This window comes from Artemia sp. Qi Xiang Cuo, chromosome 5 (genome assembly GCF_049724085.1).
Source record: "Artemia sp. Qi Xiang Cuo chromosome 5, ASM4972408v1, whole genome shotgun sequence".
Taxonomy (NCBI): Eukaryota; Metazoa; Arthropoda; class Branchiopoda; order Anostraca; family Artemiidae; genus Artemia; species Artemia sp. Qi Xiang Cuo.
Window position 1 is genome coordinate 59,933,040 of NC_142798.1, and position 25,516 is coordinate 59,958,555.

At 35.0% G+C, this 25,516-nt stretch overlaps 1 protein-coding gene across 1 annotated transcript in view; it reads right to left on the reverse strand.

Annotated features, from left to right (window-relative positions):
- LOC148952335 (uncharacterized) overlaps positions 1–25,055 on the reverse strand; it is a 97,867-nt gene extending 72,812 nt beyond the window's left edge. Inside the window, exons 1-4 of the mRNA XM_089089790.1 lie at positions 24,902–25,055; positions 19,495–19,606; positions 9,181–9,411; positions 2,480–2,659 (exon numbers count right to left, since the gene is read on the reverse strand). Of these exons, the coding sequence (XP_088945916.1) occupies positions 2,480–2,659; positions 9,181–9,411; positions 19,495–19,606; positions 24,902–24,999 (621 nt within the window). The 5' untranslated portion in view covers positions 25,000–25,055. The remainder of the gene's footprint in view (positions 1–2,479; positions 2,660–9,180; positions 9,412–19,494; positions 19,607–24,901) is intronic.
- Between the last annotated feature and the right edge of the window lie 461 nt (positions 25,056–25,516).

Genomic DNA, 25,516 nt, shown 5'->3' on the forward strand with positions numbered 1-25,516 from the left:
AAAATCTCATGGTTGGATCATATAAATAATTGTAACAAGAAGACTAAATCAGTTGTGTATAATCTAGTTACAATTTAACGATTCGGTTTTAGTCGTTTTTCACTGTTGAATTTTTATAAACTGTACATTCGGAGTACTTTAGAGTATGCCTGTCCTGTGTGGCATCCGGGGCTAAGCATAGAGCAAAGAAATGACCTTGAGAATGTGCAGGAACGAGCTACCCGTGTGATATAGGCCCGGTATCCACGAATTATCATGATAGCCTTAAAGTCCTAGGCCTAGATGGACTTGATGCCAGGCGACACCAGCTTACAATGGCCTTTGGATAGAAGCTTTTGGATTCAATCAGGCATCGAGATTTGCTCCCTGAACCGGCAAGAACAGGGTGTAATACAAGGCACCAGAACAAACTCGAGCCTTGTAAGCCCGTGGCTACCAATCGATACAGATTGTCTTATCGACAGTATTTTGTGTCTGATTTTAATAAGTCAGTGGCAAGGAAGAGTGAATATTTAAATTATATTTTGTGTTTCATTTAGTTCTCATTATTTGATCTAATAAATTCGTATCGAATCGTATCGTAAGAAAAAAATCATTATATATATATATATATATATATATATATATATATATATATATATATATATATATATATATATATATATATATATATATATATATATATATATATATATATATATATATATATATATATATAATATATATATATATATATACCAACCGCCATATCAACCGCCATATAAACATAGATATACTAAAAACAAGGGAAAAAACAACCAAACATGACAACTTAGGGCAGGAGAGCGACAAAAGAGGCTACCCCACCATGGCAAATTTATAAATACTATACTACAAAAATATTAAAATATGGATGACTGTGTCATAAATGATTAATAATGTTTAGCTTTTTGCTTCCCTAAAAGAGAGCAGTAATTCAGATATTTTTATTTAGAGTTAAAAGGGATTTGAAATGCTAATTGAAAATCTAGCTCTTTCACAAGTGACTGCAGGGAATCTATGCGTTCCAAAACGAGCCGAAGAAGAAGCAGATGAGCAAGTGGCGGCGACAATAATATATGGATCACAAAAATAATCTGCTGGAGACTGGATATCATCATGCCAATGTGATATTTTCAAGTCTATAGGTTGACTAAGGCTTAATATATTAAGAAATGAGAAGAGAGTCTCTATTTCTGAGAAACTTTGTAGTCATGTAGGGTGAAGATGGAAAGTAGAAAGAATTTTTATAGCTTTATATTGTATTATCTGGAGAGCTTTAAAGTGAAAAAGGAATGGTACTGAGGTAAATAATGGGAAAATATCTTAGGCATTATTCTATAAATGAATGAGGAAGAACTTTAATAACTAAAAAGTGGAAAAATATATATTTTTTTTTTGTAAATGACATAAATTTTGGTTAGTTTTATATGCAGATCATCGAGTGACTAGGGAAAAATAAAAAATCAAAAGTTAGAGTTCCTTGAGAATTTCACGCTCAAGTTTGTGCTTAGATGTGTCTGTAGTAGAAACCAAATAATACTTCAGATTTTTCACATTCGAATATTTTTATCTAGGATTAAAATAAGAGAGGCAAACTTAGAGATTCGATTTTTCGATATGTTTTTGAAAATTCTTAAAGTACTAATGACAGTGAAAATGAAGTCTGATTTCTGTAATGGTTAAGGGAAAATTATACAACCAAAAGTACCCTAAAACTAAGGAAAAGTCAGGAATTCCAATTTTAATAAAAAAAAAAAAAAAAAAAAAAACCTCAATATACAGTTGTGTAGTTTTTGGTAGTAGCGGACGCCAAAAAAAGAAAGGAAAACAGAAGCATGGGTGAAAAAATCAGCAAAGAATAAGCTAAAACCACAAGGGACCAGCTTAGGAAGGTGTAGCTTGCCGTTAAAGTTGTAGTTGTCTTTGAGCACCAACAGATCCATTAATTTTGTATTTGTACGGCCGATAAGCCTTATAAAATTTAACTAATTAATTTTGCTTATTTATTTTTACGATTCAGCATGGCAACACCAACGAAAATGTAATAAAGCCAAAAACCAAATTATAATTTAGAAGCAACCCAAAAAAAATCCTTGCCCACCATGGTTTTTAAGCATAAATAGACTTAAGATGGGCCCCATCAGCAAAAAAAAATGATTTCACTGGTAAGTCAAGCAACGACCCTGAAAACCCGTCATTAAAACAACGAACCTGAAAAGTGTTAAAAGAGAGCAATATTTATTTTCCACAGCTAATATCTTCGAACCAAATTCGGTTGGAAAACGAAGCCATATTCTTCTACAACAGTTTAACGTAGGGTTTTTCAAACCAGATCACGGAACCATGAAAGAACCCAAAAAACAACTTATCCTTTAATATCTTCCTTCCTTTGAAATGGAATGCAAGAAATTTGTAGTGTAAATAAACGTCTAAAGATAAACCCGGTAATATAACTTACATGCAAGCCTACTCTATCATCTGTTATGTTGTTACTGGACATACTAGCCCATAAACCGTTGGCTTGAAGCCAGTTTGGATCAAGTAGATACGGGAAACTCATCTTTTCTTCGGGCGGGGCAAACTGCGGATGCGCAGCAATGGCATCTGGCACTCCTTCGTCCGGAATCTCTTCAAGAAACTAAAAACACAAGCATTTACTATTTCCATATCTCTCTCTCCCTGTAGAAAGGAGGAAAACCTGATAAAATTTCAGGGAGGGTAGGGGGTGGATAAATACCAAAAAATTTATTTAATTTACGTAAAACTTTCTAAACTGTGTCATGGCGCATTTATTGCCGATCTTAGGGAAAGGTAATTTCCCTTTTCTTATGGGGGAGTTTCTTTGTTAAGGGATGAAATATGTTTGCTATATCCGAAAAATGATGCGCCCTAAAACCTTTCTAAATTGCGTCGCGGGTGTCTTTAACACTGATCCTGGAGCAAGCTGAAAGTCCTCTATTCTTCTACATTATTTCTAGTCATAACTAGGTGAGTCCGTTAGCCACACAGATACAAGAAAACATGTTTTAAATTAAACGCAGTAGTAGCTTATTCCAATATTGCGACTGAACTCCATTTTATAACCTCATTTCAGTCCGATACCTGTTAGACTGGTTTTGCTTCTGTTTTTAAATGTGTCCAGCTGTACAACAATAACAATAAAAAGAAAAAAACTGTATATGATCAAACTATTTATAATGCACGTAAATCCTGTCCACCAATTTTAAACTTCACATTATTTTTCACAATCTTCACAATAAATTTACTGAGAGAATAATTACATCTGTCATTCTCACATTCAAAAGGCTAATTAATGCTTTCATAAAACGTTATTTATATTAATAGAGTCTAAGGATGTTAAAGTGGGGCGATTTAAAAAATCAATGCAGCAGATTCATAATTGCTACAAAGGTGAAATAGGTTTTTTCAAATTAAACTGTCAAAAGCTTACCGTAAAGGTACTCAAAGGTAAGCAAGCTTGATTTAAGTCTGTGCTTTTTCTTTTTCTTTCAAATTACAGTCTTTTCCAAATTCTTTCAGGACTTGGTACATATACGCAAAAATTTCCTATTCCTGATATCTGACAAGCTTCTTGTAGTCCTTGGAGTGGTAATTCTTTGGCTGGATACCTGGGAAATGATGGCTCAAAATACATTAATTAAAAAAAAAACTGGTTTAAAAAACTACCGTTCCAAAATCACATATTTAGACCAAATATTGATATGAACTCGTAACTAAAAATTACTAGCTAGAGAAATAACAATATTATGAAAGTCTTAATAAGGGTCTTATGACCATGGAGGTCTAAATGGCATTGCGCCAAACGTGATAAACTAATATGAGCTAAAATATTAAAGTGTCCCCCCCCCCCAGTGTGTTGTGAGTTTAAAATTTGGTGTAAAAAAGCAGAACATAAAGAATAGAGTTCAAATGATACTGTCGCGCTGATATACTTATGAAGATTAGAGACACGTTTGAGCTTCGTTTGCTGCTTTAAAACGCTTGTGCTTTAATTTGATTCAAATTTTTAGAGCGTTAATTAAAAAAAAAATGGTCACCTGACTGACATCAAGGAGGCACACTTGTGCCTCTATAAAGAGGCGACCCACCACAATGTTAAGCGATTTCAGGTCCTAGAGGTCGCAGAGAGACGGCGGTAATCGCATTTTGTGGCCCAAGCTCAAACTAAGAAACTTGCAAAATTTCATCCTCCTCCGACTTTATCTTCATGGGGTAAACTGGGCCAAAGTTTTGACCGTCCCACCACAGCCCCCCGTTAACGGTGTCCAATAGGGCTGAAATTTAGTGGTTAAGCTTTCCGATGGCCCAGGAGTTTATCCTCGAAATTTCAGCTCAATCCGATCACTCCTTCCCTGTTTTCAAAAAACCAAATATAGCCACTTAAAATTCATCATCATTTCTTTCTTTTTTGTTAGCCACGCCTACAGGCCACAGTTGGCAACGGATCCGGTTGAATGAGGACTCATTCGAAGCAGAATTCGACCTGTTAGGGCCTTTTGATATTTTGAGACCGAAAAAATTATCCCCCGAATTTACATTTACGAAAAACCTTAGTTTTTTTCAAATAATACAGATAAACAGGTTAGACATGCTTTGTTATGAAAATATCTGCGCGTCAATTTTCATAACAAAGCATGTCTTACCTGTTTATGTGTATTATTTGAAAAAAACTACGTTTTCTAAAGAGTTAAAGAGGCTGAGTTACAAGGTCAACCCTTAAAACGTACAGGGATTAGGAGGCACAGTTGGGGGGGCTGTTAAAGAGGCTGAGTCACAAGTTCGAACCTTAAAACGTACAGGGATTAAGAGGCACCCTGTACGACGTGATTTGAGTATTCAGGAATTAAAAGCCTTAACACAAGAATGTTCAAGAGCGGGGGTTTGGGGGCGGCAGCCCCCCAACTTCAACTCCTGACACGATCAGCTAACAGTTAGTCAAGCAATAATAAGTAATAAACTGTACAAAAACGTGCAGAAATTATTTGAAAAAAACTACGTTTTCTAAAGAGTTAAAGAGGCTGAGTTACAAGGTCGAACCTTAAAACGTACAGGGATTAGGAGGCACAGTTGGGGGGCTGCCGCCCCCAAATCCCCGCTTTCGCAGCCTTTAAATAAAAAAAAAAAAAATTAACTGAAAGTAAGGAGCGACATTAAATCTTAAAACGAACAGAAATTATTCCGTATATGAAAGAGGCTGTGCCCTCCTCAACGCCTCGCTCTTTACGCTAAAGTTTTTATTGTTTAAAAAAAGAGTTGTGAGAAAGTCAAACTTTAGCGTAAAGAGCGAGGCGTTGAGGAGGGCACATCCTCTTTCATATACGGAATAATTTCTGTTCGTTTTAAGATTTAATGTCGCTCCTTACTTTCAGTTTTAATTTTTTTTTTTTTTATTTAAAGGCTGCGAAAGCGGGGGGTTTGGGGGGCGGCAGCCCCCCAACATTGCCTCCTAATCCCTGTACGTTTTAAGGTTCGACCTTGTAACTCAGCCTCTTTAACTCTTTAGAAAACGTAGTTTTTTTCAAATAATTTATGCATTTAAAGAGCAAACAAAAATACATGATAGTATTGCAATGACATCATACATTGCATAAAAGGTGTCGTATTCAGACAATATTTTTCATTAGTATAAAATATGACTAGAGGAAGAGTCGTAAAAAGATGCCAAGTTGATGGCCTTTTAAGCTTCCTTCAGGTGAAAACACGTAAAATTTTGAAAAAATTTTAAATATCATAGGGGGGGGCAGCAGAATTGTAAAAATGCCTAAGTGGGGCATGACCCAAAATGGATAGGAACCACTGATCAATAAGCAGTAGGCCTCTAAACATAAACTCCTAAGTTAAAGTAATAAAAATAAATACACAGTTCCTCCTGGGTCATATGTGGGGCATACAGAATCTATAAATGTTTCATGGGAATTTACTTAACGGACGGGTCCCCTTCCTCGTCAGCTCTACGACAGCTGGAATCAAACCAAGGCCCTGTAATGCCAAGCAAAGATCAATCCAGTCCGCTACCACAGATTCATAAGTTGAGATACTGACTCATAAATACGCAAAGGCTTAAATAGGGAGAGGGAAGGGCCTAGACAGGAGCCTCCGTCAAGATAGATCTAAAACCCCCTTCGGAAAGCTCTAACTTACGGAAATAATTACAATGACCAATTTTAAAAACCAACGTTTTTTTTATGGAAATGAAGTTGAAACTTAAAACAAATAAAAATTATTGCTTCGCCGTTTATGTAACATATTATTCTCAAAGATAGTTCAAATAAAAAAAAACTCGTAGTGATTCACTCTATTTGTAGAGATCTGAAAAACTAGCGCTTTACTAAAAACACAAAACCGACTAAAAAAAGCAACAGGATGTTCATTTAGGAGCAGAAAACCCTTCAAGTAGCCTGCAGAAAATAAATGACTTATCTATCAGGCTCTCAATTTTTCAAACTTTCTTTTGTTGATTTTTATTACTTTTTAGTTTTTGTTTTGCTTTAAATATGTCAACAGATCTTACAAGAACATCTTTGTTTAACTTAGGCGATGAAACTAAAGAAGTCAACAACAGTTTTGTTAAAGTAGGATAGTAACTACAGGCCAAACTTCCTACCTCTCTTAAACTTTCCCGCAAAAATATGCAAGTTTGTCAAACAAGAGTCCAAAGGTTATATTATCACCAGTATTTTTGACAAGTTTCGGACGAAAAAAAAAAATCAATTATTTGTTCAATACAATCGTAAATGAAATACGTTGGGATTTTAGAAAAATGAAGGATACTTAAAAGGATTTTATATGTACTGTCAATACAATTTAAAAAATTCATGTTGTTATTATTATAATTTTTCTACCGCAATGCTGCAATGCAGCTTCTAATAAGAAAGCATTTGAGCTTCTCATAAGAAAGCATACTATCCTTATGTTTGCTTCTTGGACTTCAACATTTTAGAACAACTGGGCATTAAAAATATACTATTATGGAGAATAAAAGGTTAAACTAAGAAAACCAATCCAAATTCTAAAATATACTATTATGGAGAATAAAAGGTTAAACTAAGAAAACACTCCAAATTCTAAAATATACTATTATGGAGAATAAAAGGTTAAACTAAGAAAACCAATTCAAATTCCAAAATATACTATTATGGAGAATAAAAGGTTAAACTAAGAAAACCAATTCAAATTCTAAAATATACTATTATGGAGAATAAAAGGTTAAACTAAGAAAACCAATCCAAATTCTAAAATATACTATTATGGAGAATAAAAGGTTAAACTAAGAAAACCCTCCAAATTCTAAAATATACTATTATGGAGAATAAAAGGTTAAACTAAGAAAACCAATTCAAATTCCAAAATATACTATTATGGAGAATAAAAGGTTAAACTAAGAAAACCAATTCAAATTCTAAAATATACTATTATGGAGAATAAAAGGTTAAACTAAGAAAACCAATCCAAATTCTAAAATATACTATTATGGAGAATAAAAGGTTAAACTAAGAAAACCAATTCAAATTCCAAAATATACTATTATGGAGGATAAAAGGTTAAACCAAGAAAACCAATCCAAATACTAATATACTATTATGGAGAATAAAAGGTTAAACTAAGAAAACCAATCCAAATTCTAAAATAAAGGTTAAACTAAGAAAACCAATCCAAATTCTAAAATAAAAGGTTAAACTAAGAAAAACCTACAAATTCTGGCCTCCCCTTGCCCTTTAATGGAGGGCCTTTTTGTGGCGATCAATTTGTGGTGATCAATTCATATACACCTTGACGGAGCGAGTGAAGCGTAAAGCTAATTTCGAAAACTTCTTAGCTAAACATTTCAACGCCCCTGCGATGTTCCAGAGTCCTACAAGCGTCGGGAAAAAAGAAGAAAAAAAGAGACACATCAGAGTTTCAAAGCCTTTTTAAAATTCCCCTACAATGAATTCTCGCAATTAACGTTTATTATTATGATAAAGATAGCGTCTGTCATTACTGAACAACCTTTGATATTGAAAAATTTTGTCATTCAGCAGTTTTTTTTTTTCAAAACTCATTTTCACTTACTAAGGAGACAGAGAGAGGGGGTATTCAAAAGGGGAACTATAAACCTCCAGATAGGGATTTTCGGCTATGCAAATTTCAATAGAACAATGCTTATGCTTCCCAGCATATCTACTGCAGAAATAACAAAAAAATTATAATATTTAGTGTCATTTGTCCCTTTAAAACAGCGTTGTCAAGACGAATTTATTCAAAGCATGAAGATGTAAGCATTAGCTTTCAAGTGAGCTCTTAAACAGCTGTCTACGACATTTCAGTCTTCTCCTAGTGCTGTAAAAAAAAAGAAAAAAAAAGACAAATTAACTTTTGAAGCTCTTTTTCAAACTCTTCGTAAAAAACTGTTTTCGTAACTAACCTTTACTGTTAAGATAAACGCAAATAACCTTAGATATTACTGAATGAATTTTAAATAAAATTCTTATTCAACAGGCAGTTTTTTTTTCCAGTTTTCGATTGTCAAGGGGGCTATAATGGGGCATACAGGAAGGGGGATGGTTAACTTCCAGTTACGGGTTTTCGACCAAGGAGATTATGACGGTATCCTTGTTATGCTTCTTAGCCTTTCCGCCCTAGATATGACACCAACAAATTGCCATATAACCCTTTACTATGGCGTAACCAAGATGAATTTGTAAAAAGTGTGTAGTTAACAATAAGTACTTTTAGCTGAGCCATTAAACATCTTTCTACGATCTTGCTGTAGCCTGCTAACCCTGGCGGAAAAAAATTACTATCCATGCAAAAAAAAAGGTGATTTTCTTTGCTTTTCGAAATGAGGGGCATAGAACATTCGGTTAAGGTTTAACCATGGTGATTCCAATTGTGAACTATTCATTTCGATCTACCCTAAGTTTTAGGGGTTTGAAGCATCTTTCAAAATTCCTGAATGAAAAATATTTCTCTTTGTAGTTTTTTTTAAGACTTGATTTATAACTCTCGCTTACTGTGGGCTGCGGTTTGCTCTTTACCAGGTTCTAGCTATTGCTGCATGACTTGAATGAATTCAGCCCTTTACACGATTGAGCTAAAACCTCCGTATGATATCCAGATAGATATATGAATGGAGCTATATTAGAAAATAAAACAAACCTCTCGCTGCTCTCTTGACACTGCCAGTTCACCCTCTTCTTCCCTTTGTCGCTCTGCCAAGAGACTGCTGACGGCAAATATTTTCTGATCTAAATTTCTAAGAGACAATATCCTTGCTTCTCTTCTTTTCAAACCCTCGCCTGCTGGGCCAAGGGTTTTCAGCATTGCATCTTGAAGGCGTTGAGCTTCTTGTTCAAGACGACGTCTTTCAAGTTCGCATTCTAGTGATGGCTACAAAGTGAAAAAACTAAATTTTACATCCATAATAAGACTAATAAGCTAGTGTCCAGTTAAGAAGCTTTTAAATGAGGAGCGACAGCCCAAAATTATGGCCAAGGAAGACGGTTTCAAACTACTATATCCGACTCATCCTTACTTTTAAGCTTTAAGAATTGTGTGAAAACAGAATTGATTAGAATAGGCTCCTCCTTGAGAAGGGCTGAATTTAATTCTAGGCCAAATTTTATTTTTTAAATTGAATATATATTTTCCTAGAATCTTTAAACCCCAGCAAGTAGACAAAGAGCGGAGGTAGGAGCCTGAAAACATCTTCCCAGAATCTAATTTGAGCAGTATATCCATTACTGAAAGTTTCATTTGCATAGCAAAAATATTTTCTGACCTCATGAAGCTTGTGTCCTATAAAGGGGAAGGGATGTAGGACCAGGAAAACATTTCAGGCCTTCATTTTAAGCTGTAGAGTGATCCTAAGTGTAAGGCGATAGTAAAACAGTCTAAGACTTCAAATGAAATCAAACTATAGAAACTGGTATAACTGTCAGTTAGGACAGAACACTTAAAAAAATAAACTAAAATAAAATAAAAATAAAATAAATTTAGTTTTTTAGAAAATAAACTAAAAAAAAACACGCAAGTACTAACAAATGTCTGAATATTTCGGATTCACATCCAGAAGCCTTTATCAACGGGAAAAGAGAGATAAGGACTAGACTAAACTAATTAACAAATACTAAAAAATAGCATAAAAAGATGAGAAAACACCCACAAAAGGGAATCCCCATTTTCACTTTTTATGTTGTTTTCTAGCATGTGTCAATTTGCTTAATCTAGTTTTTTTTTCTCCTTTGTTCACTTGCTTTTGACTTCCAGATTCGAAGACTAAATATTCAGAAAATTATTAGTAAATATATATATATATATATATATATATATATATGTAAAGATTTTAAGTTTTTTTTCTCAAAACCTGCTGCCTTAAATAAAAGTATTCCCATTTTTACATTTTTTATTTCATTTTAAGCATAAATAGAAACGAAGTGTTGTCTAGGAATTGTTGTTTTTTTTATCAAAGACATAGCCATGTTCAGGTTCAAAACTTTTTCCTCAAAAATGAGAAAGAACTTCTTTTAGGAGCCTATTTTTTGAAAATTCTGAAATGGGGAAAGGTCTTTTGAGAAAATAGTAGAAAACAATATCCCGAACCCACCTTTTTGTGCGGGTATGATCAAAGCTGACCAAGGTCAAATCTGGTTTGATACAATTAAAATATATTTAACAGAACCCAATAATAAAGGTCGTGGAAATTAAAAAAAAGGATTTTTCTTGGGCCATTCATTAGTTTGTGAGAAAATTAAAGATGAGGTGCCTGACAATAATAAAACAAAAATACACTAACACAAAACGTGGCGTAAATTGTGTTCGCGAAAAGAAATTTTACTAATAACATAAAAAAGGTTTGAACAGTCAAAGATGAAGGCACTAGCTTTTTAAACGAAAAATGCAAACAACTAACCTCGAATCACAATATTACGTATATAGGGCGAATAGTTAAAATTCAGGTTTGATGATGACAAAATAAGCTAAGCGTTCTGAGGATGGCAAGGAACAGTGCTGTAACTTACTTGAAGTACTTTTACTTCAAGTACTACTTAAGTAAAATTTTCAAGTACTTGTACTTGTACTTAAGTACAAATTCCACAGAGTACTTATTACTTGTACTTCAGTAAAAAATTGCAGCTAATTATTACTTCAAGTTGCAAATAAAAGTCAAGTACTTTTTCAAATACATTACGAGGAACCGTTCCATTTTTTTTTTTTTTTTTTTTTTTTCAATTTTTTAATTTTCTGGTTTTGCTGGGGAGGGTTTTCGTTTAGTAATTGCTTTGGTTTGCCGTTTACGTCGAGCGCATTTAAGAAGAATAATAAACAAGGTGTCAAAAAAAAAAATGGCTGACGCAGGCAAACAACAATTACCGTTTATTCTTCAAGGCAAATATTTTGCTGTAAAAGGACAAATCGAAAAAGATGGCGCACTTAGTGCATGGTGCAAGAACTGTCCCAACAGGGTTCTCAAAGGACACCTGCATGCACCTTCAAATTTCCACAAACACTTGCGTGTAAGTCTCCTTGTCCTTTTTATGTCTGTTTGTACTTTTTTTCTCTCTTAAACTTTGACAGGTATCACCATACAGATAGCCCAGTAGTTTCCTTACAACACAACCTACACATCATACGCAATTTTAATCTGTTTGTTGTTTTGGTCTATTCGGATATCGTTCAGATTGGATTGAACAAACCTAGGCTAGAGTTGTGTAGCCTGGATTTCCTGTAGGCTAAGCTTACTGTTAATCCAGCATTATGAAATTAATGCACAATTTACCCCACACCTAGCTTGATTAACTTCACCTCAGGAGAAGAATGTTCAACGAACCAGAATGGGCCGAAATTAGTTGTGGTAGGCTAGGTGTCATTCAAAAGGGTCTCGGAACCAGCAACCAGCAGCTTTACATTTACGAAAACTAATGGATTGCTATGAGCCTTGGCTTCTCTGTGTTAATCTTGAGGCTAAGTTGTGTATTGAGATTGTTGTGTATGAGGCTGATTGGGATTGGAATAATGGTTATAGAATGTAGAATGCATATATAATTTTTGTTTTTGTGTGTGTTTTCCATTTGCAGAACTGCAGAACTTGCAGAACTTGCAGAACTTGCTAATTTGCAGAACTCAAAGGAAGTATCAAATTTTCTTGAACAAGTAGGCTAGCCTAGGCTATTTGATTAGGCTGAATATTTTAGCCATATGGATTGCTGAATGTTTTGAATGCATTGATAGTTAATAGTAGAGTCTAATGACAAATACACAATTTAGTTTAAGCATAGCCTAGGCTAATTCTAGAAAATACTGCCCAATCTTAAACACATGATCCTATAGGCCTTGTAGGATACAAAACCACTCAAACATAAATAGATTCAATCCCAGACATGTGCTGTAAAGAAAAAATAGGCTACTAGGGTTTGCTAACTTTTCTTTAAGCTTAATTTTCAGTATAAAAAAGTTTCTGAGATCAAATTGAGCTAATCCAAACAAGGTAATCTAAATCTATACATATGCAAGACTAAGAGCTTGCTTGTAAATATATGCTCTATTTGAATCAAATTATGCTCGGTTGCTTGTCCAAAGTTAGTGATTATCCAAACACCAGGGGTGCTTGGATAATATACCCAGTTCTTCATCAGCAGCTGATGTGTATTACCAAATAAAGCTAGTTTAAAGAAAAATCAAACTGTTTTGTTAAGCCTAAAGGTGTATCTGGCTTTGTGGGGGAATAGACAAGGAAATAGAAAATCTAATGGTATATTTCCTTTTTTTCTTTATCTGATTTCTCCCCTTTAATAAATATTAGAGCTAAAAATATGTTTTGCTATTACTAGGCCTAGACTAGTCTATCCTTACAAAGCTTATCTTTAGTCTACTAAAAATTTCATTTTCCTGACCTAGCCCCATTTTCCATTTCCTGACTTGAAGTAAAATCAAGTAATTGGAAGCATTGCATCAAGCCACAATGTCCATTGGGCTTGTATAGCCTAAGCTTAATAGGCTTGCCTGCTTGTGATCTACTGATCCATCCATAATTAATACACCAGCATTCAAACATTCAATTAGATTTTCATCCACAAATATATTGTCAATTAGTGTTGCAGATTTCCCAGTAACTCATGTAAGGATAGTTATCAGTGGATATAGAAAAGAAGAAATTACTAAATTGAGAAAATCTGGACAATCTGAACTTTTAAGGAAGTCAGTATTGAAATCTCCCATTTGCACTTTATATTTAGGTTCACTATTCAAATTTTCCATTAAATTCTCCATCTCCCTAATAAAAATTTCATTTTATGATATTTTATATACTAAACCAATGGTGATTTTTAGGTGATTTATATACTAAACCAACAACTATATTTTTTTTATCACAATTACATATTGTTGTATAGTCTAACCTTTATTTTCTGGGTTCTAGGCATTTTGTTGAGATTGAGAAGCTAGTATAGCAGGAATGTTAATTTTTCCCATTAAATTTAATGTATTAATAGGGAAATCCTTAGACCTAGGCTATTTGTTACATAGGCCAGATATCCCAGGCTACATACCTTATTGTATTTTCAGTTAACCTGCTTCCAGTTTAACTGCAGCTCAACTAATGCCTGGATATGTCCATAAGCTATTTACAAGTTTGATGATAGGCTAGTTGTTATATTACTATGTTTCTATATTGCTAACAACTCAGTTTATTTCTGGACAAATTTTCGGTTGATGTTGATGTTTCAACGATGCTGCAGAAACATGAGGGTTCATTGCTTTTTTGCAGAGGATGGTCCAAGTTTAAGCTGCAAAAAGGTTTTCTATGGTGATCATTGTAATCGTTGAATCTGCAGTAATGTGAAGGTTTGTTGTTATTGTGAAGGATCCACCAAACCCAGTCAGGAACTCGTATTTTGAGACTATTGCCGGATACAAGCAAGTTCACCTAATGAGAGGATATGTCTCTAGTTAGTAAATGTCTGAAATGAGATTATTCCCAAGTAAAGGAACCTTCCACTCAGGAGGAGAATGTGAAGATCTCCTCCTGAGAGGTATATGGCTGTACCTGGGACCTGGGAATCATTTCATTTTGGGCATTCACTGACAAGCAGGTGACAAGGGACATATCCTCACATTAGGTGAACTTCCCTCTATCAGGTGATGGTCTCAAAGTAGTTGAGTTCCTGACTGACAAAACCAAACCATCAAACCTTCAGAAAGTGATGGTTCATTCATATTTGTTATACTTGTTATACTGCAGTTTCAATGTTCAGTGGATCCTGTGGAAAAGCAATGAGCCTTTGGATTTGATTCATATAGCAAAACTAAACATTATGTCTGCTTTCAGACGGCTCATCCTTCAACCTATGTTGAATTCTCCAAAGTGAACACTAGGAAAAAAGGAGGCGAGATGGAGATGAGCAGACCATTGATTCTGCTAATGACGCAACCGATGAAAGCATCCCCGAGCCTAAGCAAGAGGATACACCTTTTTCTTTCTTTGAAAAAAAGAAATGTACGAAAAAAAGGGCTGATGAGTGGATTATGAATTACATAGTGTCTGACATGCGCCCACTCTCTACAGTGGAAAGTCATGCATTTAAGCAAATGATTCTGGGGATAAACCCAAGTATCGGACCAATAATGTCAAGGAAAACTCTGGCCGGTAAAATTGATGAGTCTCTGTTAGTTGTAAAGAAAGAAATGATTCAGCTCTTTGAAAAAGTAGACTATGTCACTATGACGTGTGATATCTGGTCTTCTAATAATAAGAGCTTTATTAGAGTAACAGCTCATGTGTTAGATAGTCAAAACAAATTTGGGCCTATGGTGCTTGCAGTTAGAAGGTTTGCTGGAGCGCATACCTTCGACAGAATTTCAGACTTGCTGTTTGCAATATTTCGTGAATATGGTCTTGACAAGAATCTGAGCAAAATTCGGGCAATTGTAACAGACAATGCTTCAAACTTCGTCAAAGCTTTTAAGGAGTTAGGAAAATCAAAGGAGCAAGAATCCAGCTCTGAGTTTGCAACCAGTGAGAGTGACACACCTGATGAAGAAAGCATGGATTCCGAATCCGAAGAATTAGATGTTGTTGACGTTGGTAAGATCTTTGACAGGGTGAATGTGACTGATGTCGGGGAACCAGAATTGGGTTCTAGTGTCAATCCCAGAAGTGGTGCACAAGACCAAGATGAACTAGAAGCAGGGGTTAGAGGGACCTCTGATAGTTATTCTGATCTTCCCGACCGTATTGTTAACACAAATGATGACGATAGCGATATTTCTGAGCCCGAAGGGAATGATGGCAGATCGGACTCATTAGGTAATATAGGTATGTACTTACCTCCACACTTTCGCTGCTCTAGTCATACCCTGAACCTTTTGGCCACCACAGATGCCAAGTATGCTTCAAATACGGACGTGAGTTACAAAAGAAATCTGCAGAGTGTCAAGAGCAAGTGTCAGGGCTTATGGAATTCCCTAAGCCACAGCTCAAAAAACAATGACCTATTGAAAGAGGTCTTCGAAAAAAGCTGATAAGACCCAACGCAACAAGATGGAATTCTGAATACGATGCACTGAAAAGAATTCTTGAGTGTCACATGGCTGGAAAGCTCTCAGCAGTGTGTGATGTCTTGAAAAAACCAAGATTCAAAACAAGTGAGCTTGAATTTCTTGCTGAGTACGTCTCAGTCCTTGAGCCCATAGCAATCGCCCTAGATATGCTTCAGGGTGAGGAGAAAGCCTATTTCAGGACTGTTCTCCCAACTATCAAGTGCTTGGAAAGGAAGTTGGTGAAGTTGCACCAAAGTGTCAAACTCACAAGGGTCTTAACCCAGACGCTGCTCGAAGGACTTGGAAAAAGATTTCCGTTTCTCAGTGGATCTCCAAAGGTTCATTCGGACTACCATCTTGCTACGTGGTCATTGCCGTTTTTCAAGGACAAGTTTGGGAAAGAAGAACACAAGGAACTGGTGCTGGGTTTGATGACAGAGGAGGCCATAACAATGAAGCAGAAAATGGGTGCCACTAGTGAAAAAAGCAGTGGCATAGTTCTTGAGAGATCTCCTGAGGCTTTTTTTGACTTTTCGGACGACGAATCAGGAACAAGCACTCAGCAACCAACTGTGGCAAATACGGTCAAGATCGAGATTCTGAGATATCTCAGTGATTCCCGAAAGACTCTCTCGATCTTACAAGAGTACCCGGCAGTGAATTCAGTGTTTCGGAAGTATAATTGTATGCTTCCTACATCGGCCCCAGTTGAGCGTCTCTTTTCGAAAGGTGGCATTATAATGAGTCCAAGGCGTAATTCCTTGGCGGACGGAAGGTTTGAGAGCCTCGTTTTGTTGAAAGCCAATGAGAAATTCAAGGTTTTTCAGCAAAATATGGACGTAGTTTGAGAGTTCGTTTTACTGTTTTGATGGTTCCCTTTTCAACCTATTTTAATGTCACCTTTTGAAAAGCAGATGTCAGAATCAGCTCCTTTTGCGAAACTGTCTTTGAAGAATGGCACTGAGCGACTGACTATATATACCGTATATGGTAAGACGATTTTCTGACTGAGTGAATCGCTGGAAGATCCGTTGAGAACGGGATATTTATTTCCGTTTCTTTCCAGCTTTTTTTTTTTTTAAATTAATGATTTTTATAATTATTTAAAATTATATTTTGAAAAAAAAAACCTTTTAAATTTTATTCTGTTTTTGTACTAGTTCTTTAATATAATAAAAGAAACCATTAATTTAACCTGAGTGTCAGTGGCGTAAGTGTGTGATCGTTGTGCTGGAAAGAGCCTCCCATGGAAGAATTCCCTTTTTTTTTTAGCTCAATAGTAATTTTAACATCATATAATTTGATTACTTGAAGTAGTACTTGAAGTACTACTTAAGTACTATTTCAGACTACTTATTACTTGAACTACTTAAGTACAATTTTGGTGGATTACTTGATACTTGATACTTAAGTAAAAAAATTGATAGTACTTGGTACTTGTTACTTAAGTAAAAATTTGGAGTACTTGTTACAGCACTGGCAAGGAAGATAGAAATAATCCAAACCGGTCACTGATTCTTTAGTCAGCCAAACAAAAACCTACAATACTTTAATGGAATAATAATAGAAAGTTGCTCAGATTCAAACTTTTTTAATCATACGACAAGCTGGCCCATTACTGCCTCGCATAATTCTAAGTACTGCATTCCAAAATAGAGCCGAATTAGCAACCAGTATAATCTTTACATATTCTTCATTATTTAAACGTAAACGCTTCAAAATTTTAATAATTGCATTTCTTTATATCGCAAAGCATCAGAATTGCCCTTTGGTTTTAGACATAACGAAATATTAAATGAATTATAAGTTTACGATATGGCAAGCTAAAAGTACAAAGATTTTAAGATATAGATGGTTCACAACACAAAGGTTGCTATCATTTATCGTCCGCATATAACCAAGAGGGTACTCTTTCAACTTTTTAGTAAATTGCTAAAATCACTGGCAAAAAAAAAAACAAAAACGGTGGCATTATATAAACGTGGGGACAATTTTTTTTTTCGTTCCATTTAAGGCTAAAGGCCAAGGCTATTACTTGGTCCAAGATCAGAATAAAGGCAGTGGTGTTGACTTGGCGAAGAGCAACGGTCTCCCACGTTTATTTTTTGTGCCATCTTTGGATAAAACGAATAGTCGTAAGAGCTTGAGAGGTGCTCGTCCGATCGGACAGTGATAGCATTAGTGTATTTTTTTCAGGTCAAAAACACACAAAGGCTACATAGAGAAAAAGATAAACGAAACAAAATCCCCATTTTCATATTTTTATTTTATTTTCGAGGATGTGTTAATTTGATTAATCTAATCTTTTTCTCCTGTTGATGAAGGCTTCCAGATTTGAAGTAAAAATATTCGGACATTTATTAGTACAAATATATAAAACATTTCTTATTGTTTCCTTAAAGTTTACTGTCTTAAATAAAATGTTTACACGTTTTCATCTTTTTATTCATCGAATCTGATCTGAAGGCAGATAGCGTCCCTCCGGGCACCCCTATTCTTCTCCTGCCAGGCCCTAGCCTCCAGTAAAACTGGATAAAACTTCAAAAAAGCCAATTTACTCAGAATGGTCGAAAGGTCCAAAAATATGTCTCCAGGGAGATATGAGGGGTTACTGTCAGGGGCCCCACATTATGCGAAAGTCTCATTTTTCAGATTATTGCTATTTTTCCTGTTGATCCTAATTCATTCAAAGGTACAGAAGCCTGTTGTCTATATATGACTTTTAAAAAGCTGAATGGCAATCATTGAAATAATATGTTGATTTTTCAGTAAGGCCCAACTGATAGTCTAGCCTCTAGGGGGTTTGAATAGTTAGAAGCCTAAGTTTGACTTGAATATTTGTCTGTTTGTTTTAGGTTTTATTTATTAATTCACTGTAGTTTCTATTTCTTTTAAGTAGAACTTACTAATTGACCTTATTTCTGATCGTTTTAGGTTCCAATATCGTTTTCTACTTTTCCTTCAAATGTTTGTGTTTAAACATTTTTAAAATTGATCATGTAGAAACTTTTATATATTGCAGAATTCAATGCATGATTTTTTATAATACTGGCAAACAACCAAGCTTCATTAACTTTTAACTTGCAAAAAGACCACTTGGAGGGCCAGGATGCCTAATCTTAGCAGACAACTCAGGTCTTCAGCCATCGCGATTTGATCCTAGCTTACCTGACTGTTCAAAATCAATTTTTTATTAAGCTCTAATTTAGAAATCTAAGCTCAGCCTAGTTTCATATCCTGCTATTTTAAATCTTAACTGTCTTTGAGCCACCACCCTGACAACAAAATTAATCCCAACACTGTAAAAAAAACTATTCGCAATAAAAGTATTTCAAAAATGAAGTGAAACTGTGTATTTTCAAGCTGGAAGAGTAAATTACACACGCCAGCAACATCTAGCACCCACACTGCAAAGTAATTTTCGAACACAATGATGTTCAAAATAAACAGTCAATCTTTTGTGTTTTAACGCACGTCTCCAAATCTGCAAATCCAATTTCAATGGAAACTTGTTTATCAGTTTCGCAATTGCAGTTTGTAGATTGGAGACCACAAATGTTGTAGAATGTGCGAACTGGCAGATTGGAGGACATACCAAACGGAGACGCACTTTCAATAATGCAGTCTAGTGAACTAATTCAAATTCCAAGACCTCAGTACTGTCAAAAGTGACAGACCGTCTCATCAACGTTGTTATATTGAACTGAAGTTGTTTTTAGGTCGTGGATTTGTGCTTTGCGTACATTTTATGGCGAGCAATTCCCAAGTCTATATAGTTTTTATTACTATCATTGTAATATATAGGCTTATATATTTTCAGGTTGAGCAAATTAGTCGTTTTAAACTAAGATATTTTAAAGTCAAGATCTTCTTATTCATGTGTTAAATTAATAAAGGAAACAAACGCCCATTAAAGATTGACAACTTGATACATACCGAATCAGTTGGAACTGGAAGTTCACGCATCTCTTTAGAAAGAGCTTCAAGCTTAGCAAAATATGCATGCCTATCCCTATCTTCGGCCTCCAGCTGATTGACCAACGTTGCTCTAGCAAAACAAAATAATTAGTACCACTCTAATTTCAACAACACAAAAATCCGCTTAATACAGTATATCTACACGTTCTTCAAAGACGAAAAAAAAAAATATATACATATATATATTATTACTGCAGAATAATGCTGTAAATACTGTGATAAAAAGGGCATATTTTTGTCTCTGTTTAGTGGTTGCATTTTTAGCTACACTTTTTAAAGATAAAGAAAAATTGTTCTTTAAAAAATTGACCGACTCCATAGAACAAATAGTAAAGAAAATTCAAGAAAAAGGTTCATTACTGGTTTTAATGCGTAACCGGGAAAAATACCCAAATTTTTCGTGTTTGGTTTTGTGAGCAATCAGAGGATTTTTATAGGCACATTTCAAAATGGACTTGAATAAACTGACACCTAAAAAAAATTTTGGTGTTCATAAATATGTATCGTAGTTTTTTTTTATTAATTGCCATTTTTAAGGGATACTCTTGTGATTGTACATAATCTAATGATCAAGCACTTAGACCGAAAAAGGGGAACAAGCAAAGGAAATAAAACGTTTAGGTTTGAGGCGGCAACATGAAGTCCAGGCAGCAATTCTAAATCGATATTTCCGTGGCCGGATAACAGGTCGTCTTCATAGAATGGCCATGCATGCTCAATTTTCAGTCTCAATGAGGGGTAGATAATTCGAGCAAGCGTATTTCTTTAAAAATAGAGTCCTAAAATTAACTAATATCTAGTAACGTCTTGGTCACATAAAATTATAATATTTTCATAGTCATAAAATTTTCAGCTAAATGCACCGTGCATCTTAATATCTTCTGTTGCTCCCAACATAACCTAATAGGCAGTGCCCACATAGCCGCAGGATTTGTCTATTTGAAAACATGCAATTTTTCTATTCCTTACCAAGAGCCTTGAGATCCTAAACTGCGGCCACAAAGAAGTGGCTTACTGCACGGAATGCGGTTTGATTTTACACTGTCGATCTACACTGACACCGCAAGGTTCTAGGCTAATTCCCCCCCCCTCCTGGAAATTTCCGTCCACAGATCCCCCAGCCAACATATAATTACCCTCTCCCCCGGGAAAATTACTTCTACATGTAAAATTCAGCAAACAAAGAGAAAGAATGACAAAAAAAAAAAAAAAAAAAAAAAAAAACGAAGAAAAGAAAGAAGTAATATGGTGCAGAATAGGGTTGCCATACGTCCCGGCACAGCGAACACGTCACCTGGTTGAAACTTCTGTTCCGGTTGATCTACAAAATGTTCGGATATTTGCATTATAACGCACACAGTGAAAACTGGTAAAGGAGCACGTTTTGCAGAGCGCTGCCGCCACATGCCCGCCACCCACTCATTGCCGCCTCCCAGTCAGTCACGTGCAATATTGCTTTGTTTATTTTACATAATTTATAAATATAATCAAGGGTGAGTCAGATACTAATAAAGGAAAGAAAGGAGCAGGTAGTTTAAAATGCCAAAACATAAGTAAAGACGGTATGTTTGTAAATGGGGTTTATGTTTGTAAAGTATGTTTGTAAATGGGGTTTATGTTTGTAAAGTATGTTTGTAAATGGGGTTTCTAGTCGTCTATCTAGAAAGGCAAAAATGAGTTCAAAGCACTTGGCACAGTATGTTATTTGTTTATTTCCATGAGCCATAGTGGTAAGACTTCGATAAACGACCCTATTATATCTAATGGACATAATTCTAAGGCATCCATAGCTTCTACTTCACAAGATGTTTCATCATATATGGTGAGAGAAAACACGCCAGATGATACTCTAGTGTGCGTGGCTGAATTAACAACGGCTAAGAAAGGATTTAATCACCATTAGGCTTTTAATTCATTGGACTGTAACACTAAATTGAACGCTACCCTTTATCCTGATTCAAAAATTGCCGAGAAACAATCCAGTGCGTTAACCAAAGCTACAGCAATAATAAAAAAACATATTGCCACCACATTCTGTACAAAATACTATACAATAACTTTAGAAAATTCAATTTTAAGGAATTTTCATCGATGAAAGTAATCAAGACGCTGAAAAGTTGCTTCCCATTCTTACTCTGTATTTCGTGGAAACTGATGGTATGCAGTTGAAACTAATGACACCGGACTCTTTGGAAAACAGAACATTAGAAATCATTATTTTTTTCTGCATAATTACACTTAAGAACTTAAATATTTCACTGGAAAAGTTAATCGCGTACAGCGCTGATAATACTAACACATGCTAACACGCGAGAGGCAGGGGACAAACAAAGTTCATTTTAAATTGAAATCGAAGCTCTCAAAAGATATTCAAGGCATTGGGTGTCCTCTTCACATCCTACATACGGGATCGACATTAGCGTACGTGCTTTTAGTTGATGTAGAGTCAGAGGTACCAAAGATATACACATATTTTTTTATATTAGCGGTACGCAATGAGCGTCTTAAATCTTTTTTGAGGCAGCAGGTGGCAATCCCATTCAAGAACTGAATGGCTCTCATTGCTGTCGGCCATCGAACGTATTCTGAAAGTCTTGGAATCACTGAGACAATTTTTTGGCTGAAATAAGACCACACAAAGTGACAGCCGATTTCTTTAACTATCCGTTGTCACAAGTTTATTTTTGTTTTTTACATACAAATCTTTTTTTTTAGAAACAAATCAAGAAAATATAAAAACCAAACATGACCATATTGCAGTTAAAGAACTCATAAAGTCTTGAAAAAAAAAAAAACTGCCAGAACGTGCATCAGCAAATTTTCTGCGGATTCAAACTGAAAGTGAATATGACAAATAGCCAAAATCCCTCAGCATACAAAAAAGTTATTTGACGAAGAAATTAATAATTATTACAAAACGCCTTTGAAATATTTACAACAATGGGGTTTTCCACTCACAAAATATAATGTGTTTTCATGGATGAACCTTACTACCCCACCACAATGGCAGAATGCTGTAAAGACAGTTCATTATTTACAAGAAGAGGAAATGATTTTTATTGACAGCGCATTTTAAGAAATAGATTTCACAGGACAAAGAAGAAGTAACGAATGTTGGAATGATAAAGACATGCAAAAAAATAGTTAAGTTTTTTTTTTTTTAAACAGACGTTGGAAAGAAAACATTTTGAATTTGATGTGCCAATATTTATCCCTGGTCATGACGCCAATGTGGAAAGAGTATTTCCTTTAGTAGCTGGACAGCTTACTAGAAAACCTAATCACCTTCAAATTCACGTAAACATGGTCGAAAAGATAACTCAATACAAGTTTAATTACACAATTACAAGTTCAGCAATTTTTAAGTACGTTAAGCGCGAACTGGACCTGCTAAATAAGGTGAAAGAATCTGGAAATCATAGCAAGTAAATAGTATTTCATATGTAGAAACTACGTTGTGCATATTTAATTCTTTTTATAATTTTAATTTGATGCGTTTACAAAATAAAGACAAAATGGTGATAATGGTGACTTTACATCGGGATTCTCGGTCACTAGCTCCTAATGTCCCGGTCTATACTTAGGCGGCTATGGCAACCCTAGTGTGGAATATCCTAGAGTACTTGCTTTTATTCCTTTTAGTTCTTTTTTTTCATGTTTTTTTGGGGGGGAGGAAGAGGGGGGGGGGTCAAGTTACCGTAGCAGGATAGGATAAAAGTTAAAGAAAGAAATTTAGAAAAATGAAATTAGTGGCACCTGTAGAAGGGTTGCCCTACGATGGAGTTGCACAGAGATACATGCTAGGACCAAGAAGTACAAGTATTTACTTTCCGTGGACTTGGTCTGGCACCGACATCTATAGCACTTGGAACCAGTTCACCCCTTGCGATTGAGAACGAGTCCACTAGGCGTACATAAAAGGTTTTATATACAAGCAGATTATTTTCTTTAACTTTTATCTTAGCCTGCTATGACAGCTCAACTCCCATCCCCCAAAAACACGAAAAAAAAAAAGAATTAAAAAGAATAAAATATAAATCCCATAGGATATTTTACCCCACATATTCTACCTGCATTTTGAAACATAGGTAGAATATTCCGTAATCCCTTCTTTCCTTCATTTTACTATTTGACTTACTTTCCCTTCGGCTACTCAATTTTACATGTGGGGGAATTTTCCAGGGGTAATTGTCTGCGGGATATTTCTCGGAAGAAAATTGTATACGGGGGACTCTCCGGAGGGAGGAGGGGAAAAATCACCCATATACTGACAATGAAACATATTAATAGTTCAAAACACTGTTCCACCATTTTAAAAAGTTGGCTCTTTGTGCTTTGATATTTTTGAAAGACGTGTGCGATATCAACAAAGGAAATGTAAATACTTGATAATATATACAAAACAGAACATAAAGCATATAATTATAAGAAAAAGCACATGCGCCAGTACCCCCGTTCCACTTTAAACAATAAAAGATGAATCATTTGCTAATTTCATTCCCTCATAAAGATATATAAATGAGCAGTTCATAAGCCAATTTCAACTTTTTGTCAATGTCTATATCAAAAGCTCTATTTTCAAGCCACACAAGTTAGAAAAGAGGAAAACTCACTTTAGAAAACAAGCTAAATGTCTTTAGAGCCTCGTGAGATAGGAGGAAATCGACTGAAATAATCGACGAATTTTGCTTTTTTGAGGGGCTAGCCTGTAAATATTGAATTACCAAAAAAGTCACAAAGCACCTTTCAACTACCTCGGCAAATTTGATTGAGCACATAAAAAAAAGGAGAGATAACCAAACAGAAAGACATATTGCTAGGTTTAAATTTAATATTCCAATCATAACGCGGAATAATATTCAAGAATAGGTTTAAGTACTACGAATGAACTTCTAAGAAAAGGTTTCGAAAAAAATACCTAGAATTCGATGCCACGACATGTTTTAATATCAAACATTATTTTAGAGAATATACCTTTGCATGTACGGGTATAGAGTCAATTAAAAGCTTTGACGCTACAATGTCAAAAAAATGTCAATGATAGACCAAATAAAGTTGGCTTCTGAATGACTCAAGTTTTGCAGCTGAAAAAATAACGACTTTTAACAGCTTAAAAAAAAAGAAGAAATTAACATTAAAGAAATAGACCAGACGGATGCAGGAACAGAGAGTTACAGACAAAGTGCTTGGAAAAGTAACAGTAGAAGACTTGATCAACTACAGGCCTTCTACACATATACCATTTTTTTAAACACAAAATCAGCCCAAAAATACTGTGTTTATCAAAAGTGTTCATCATAAAAGGACAAGAGAAGATAATAAAGCTGTCAAAATAGTATGTTACAAGTTAAATTGAATTACTTACTTTTCATTTTCCAGATCACTCAACACCATTGCAAGGTATTTCACTTTAGGGGCTGGTGGTGCCATGTGATCACTAGGAAGTCTCAACTCACAGCTCATCCTTTTAAAGAAACCTGTCTATACAATTAGTTCACAATTAGGTATACGATTCCATTCCTGAAATTCACAAAGCATTCTAAAAAAGTGAAATCAGTTTAATAATGAAAAAAAAATAATAAATAAACAAACGAACAAAGAATTTTTCGACAGAGAGCATCTCTTAGCGGGAAATTTAAAGTCTCTCCGCGCAGCGTACTAACTTTGAAATCGATAGAGACCTGTAACTTGAATTAGAAGAGGAAATCACGAAAAAAAAACTGAATGATTCTTAAAAACCAATCTGATCAGTGAAGGATTCCGGATCCCTGAAAATATTACAGATATGGTATCATTACCCCTGTTAAGTGCATGTCAAGATAAATGTGACCTATTATATGTCATACAATCTACTTCAAACATAGGTTAAAGAATTTCAGCTAGTAATCTTACATTATGCAATAAAGTATTTAAAATATCTAACGTGAATACAATAGTTTTTTTCGAGTAAAAAAAAAAAAATCCAGGAAGTGTTAAAATA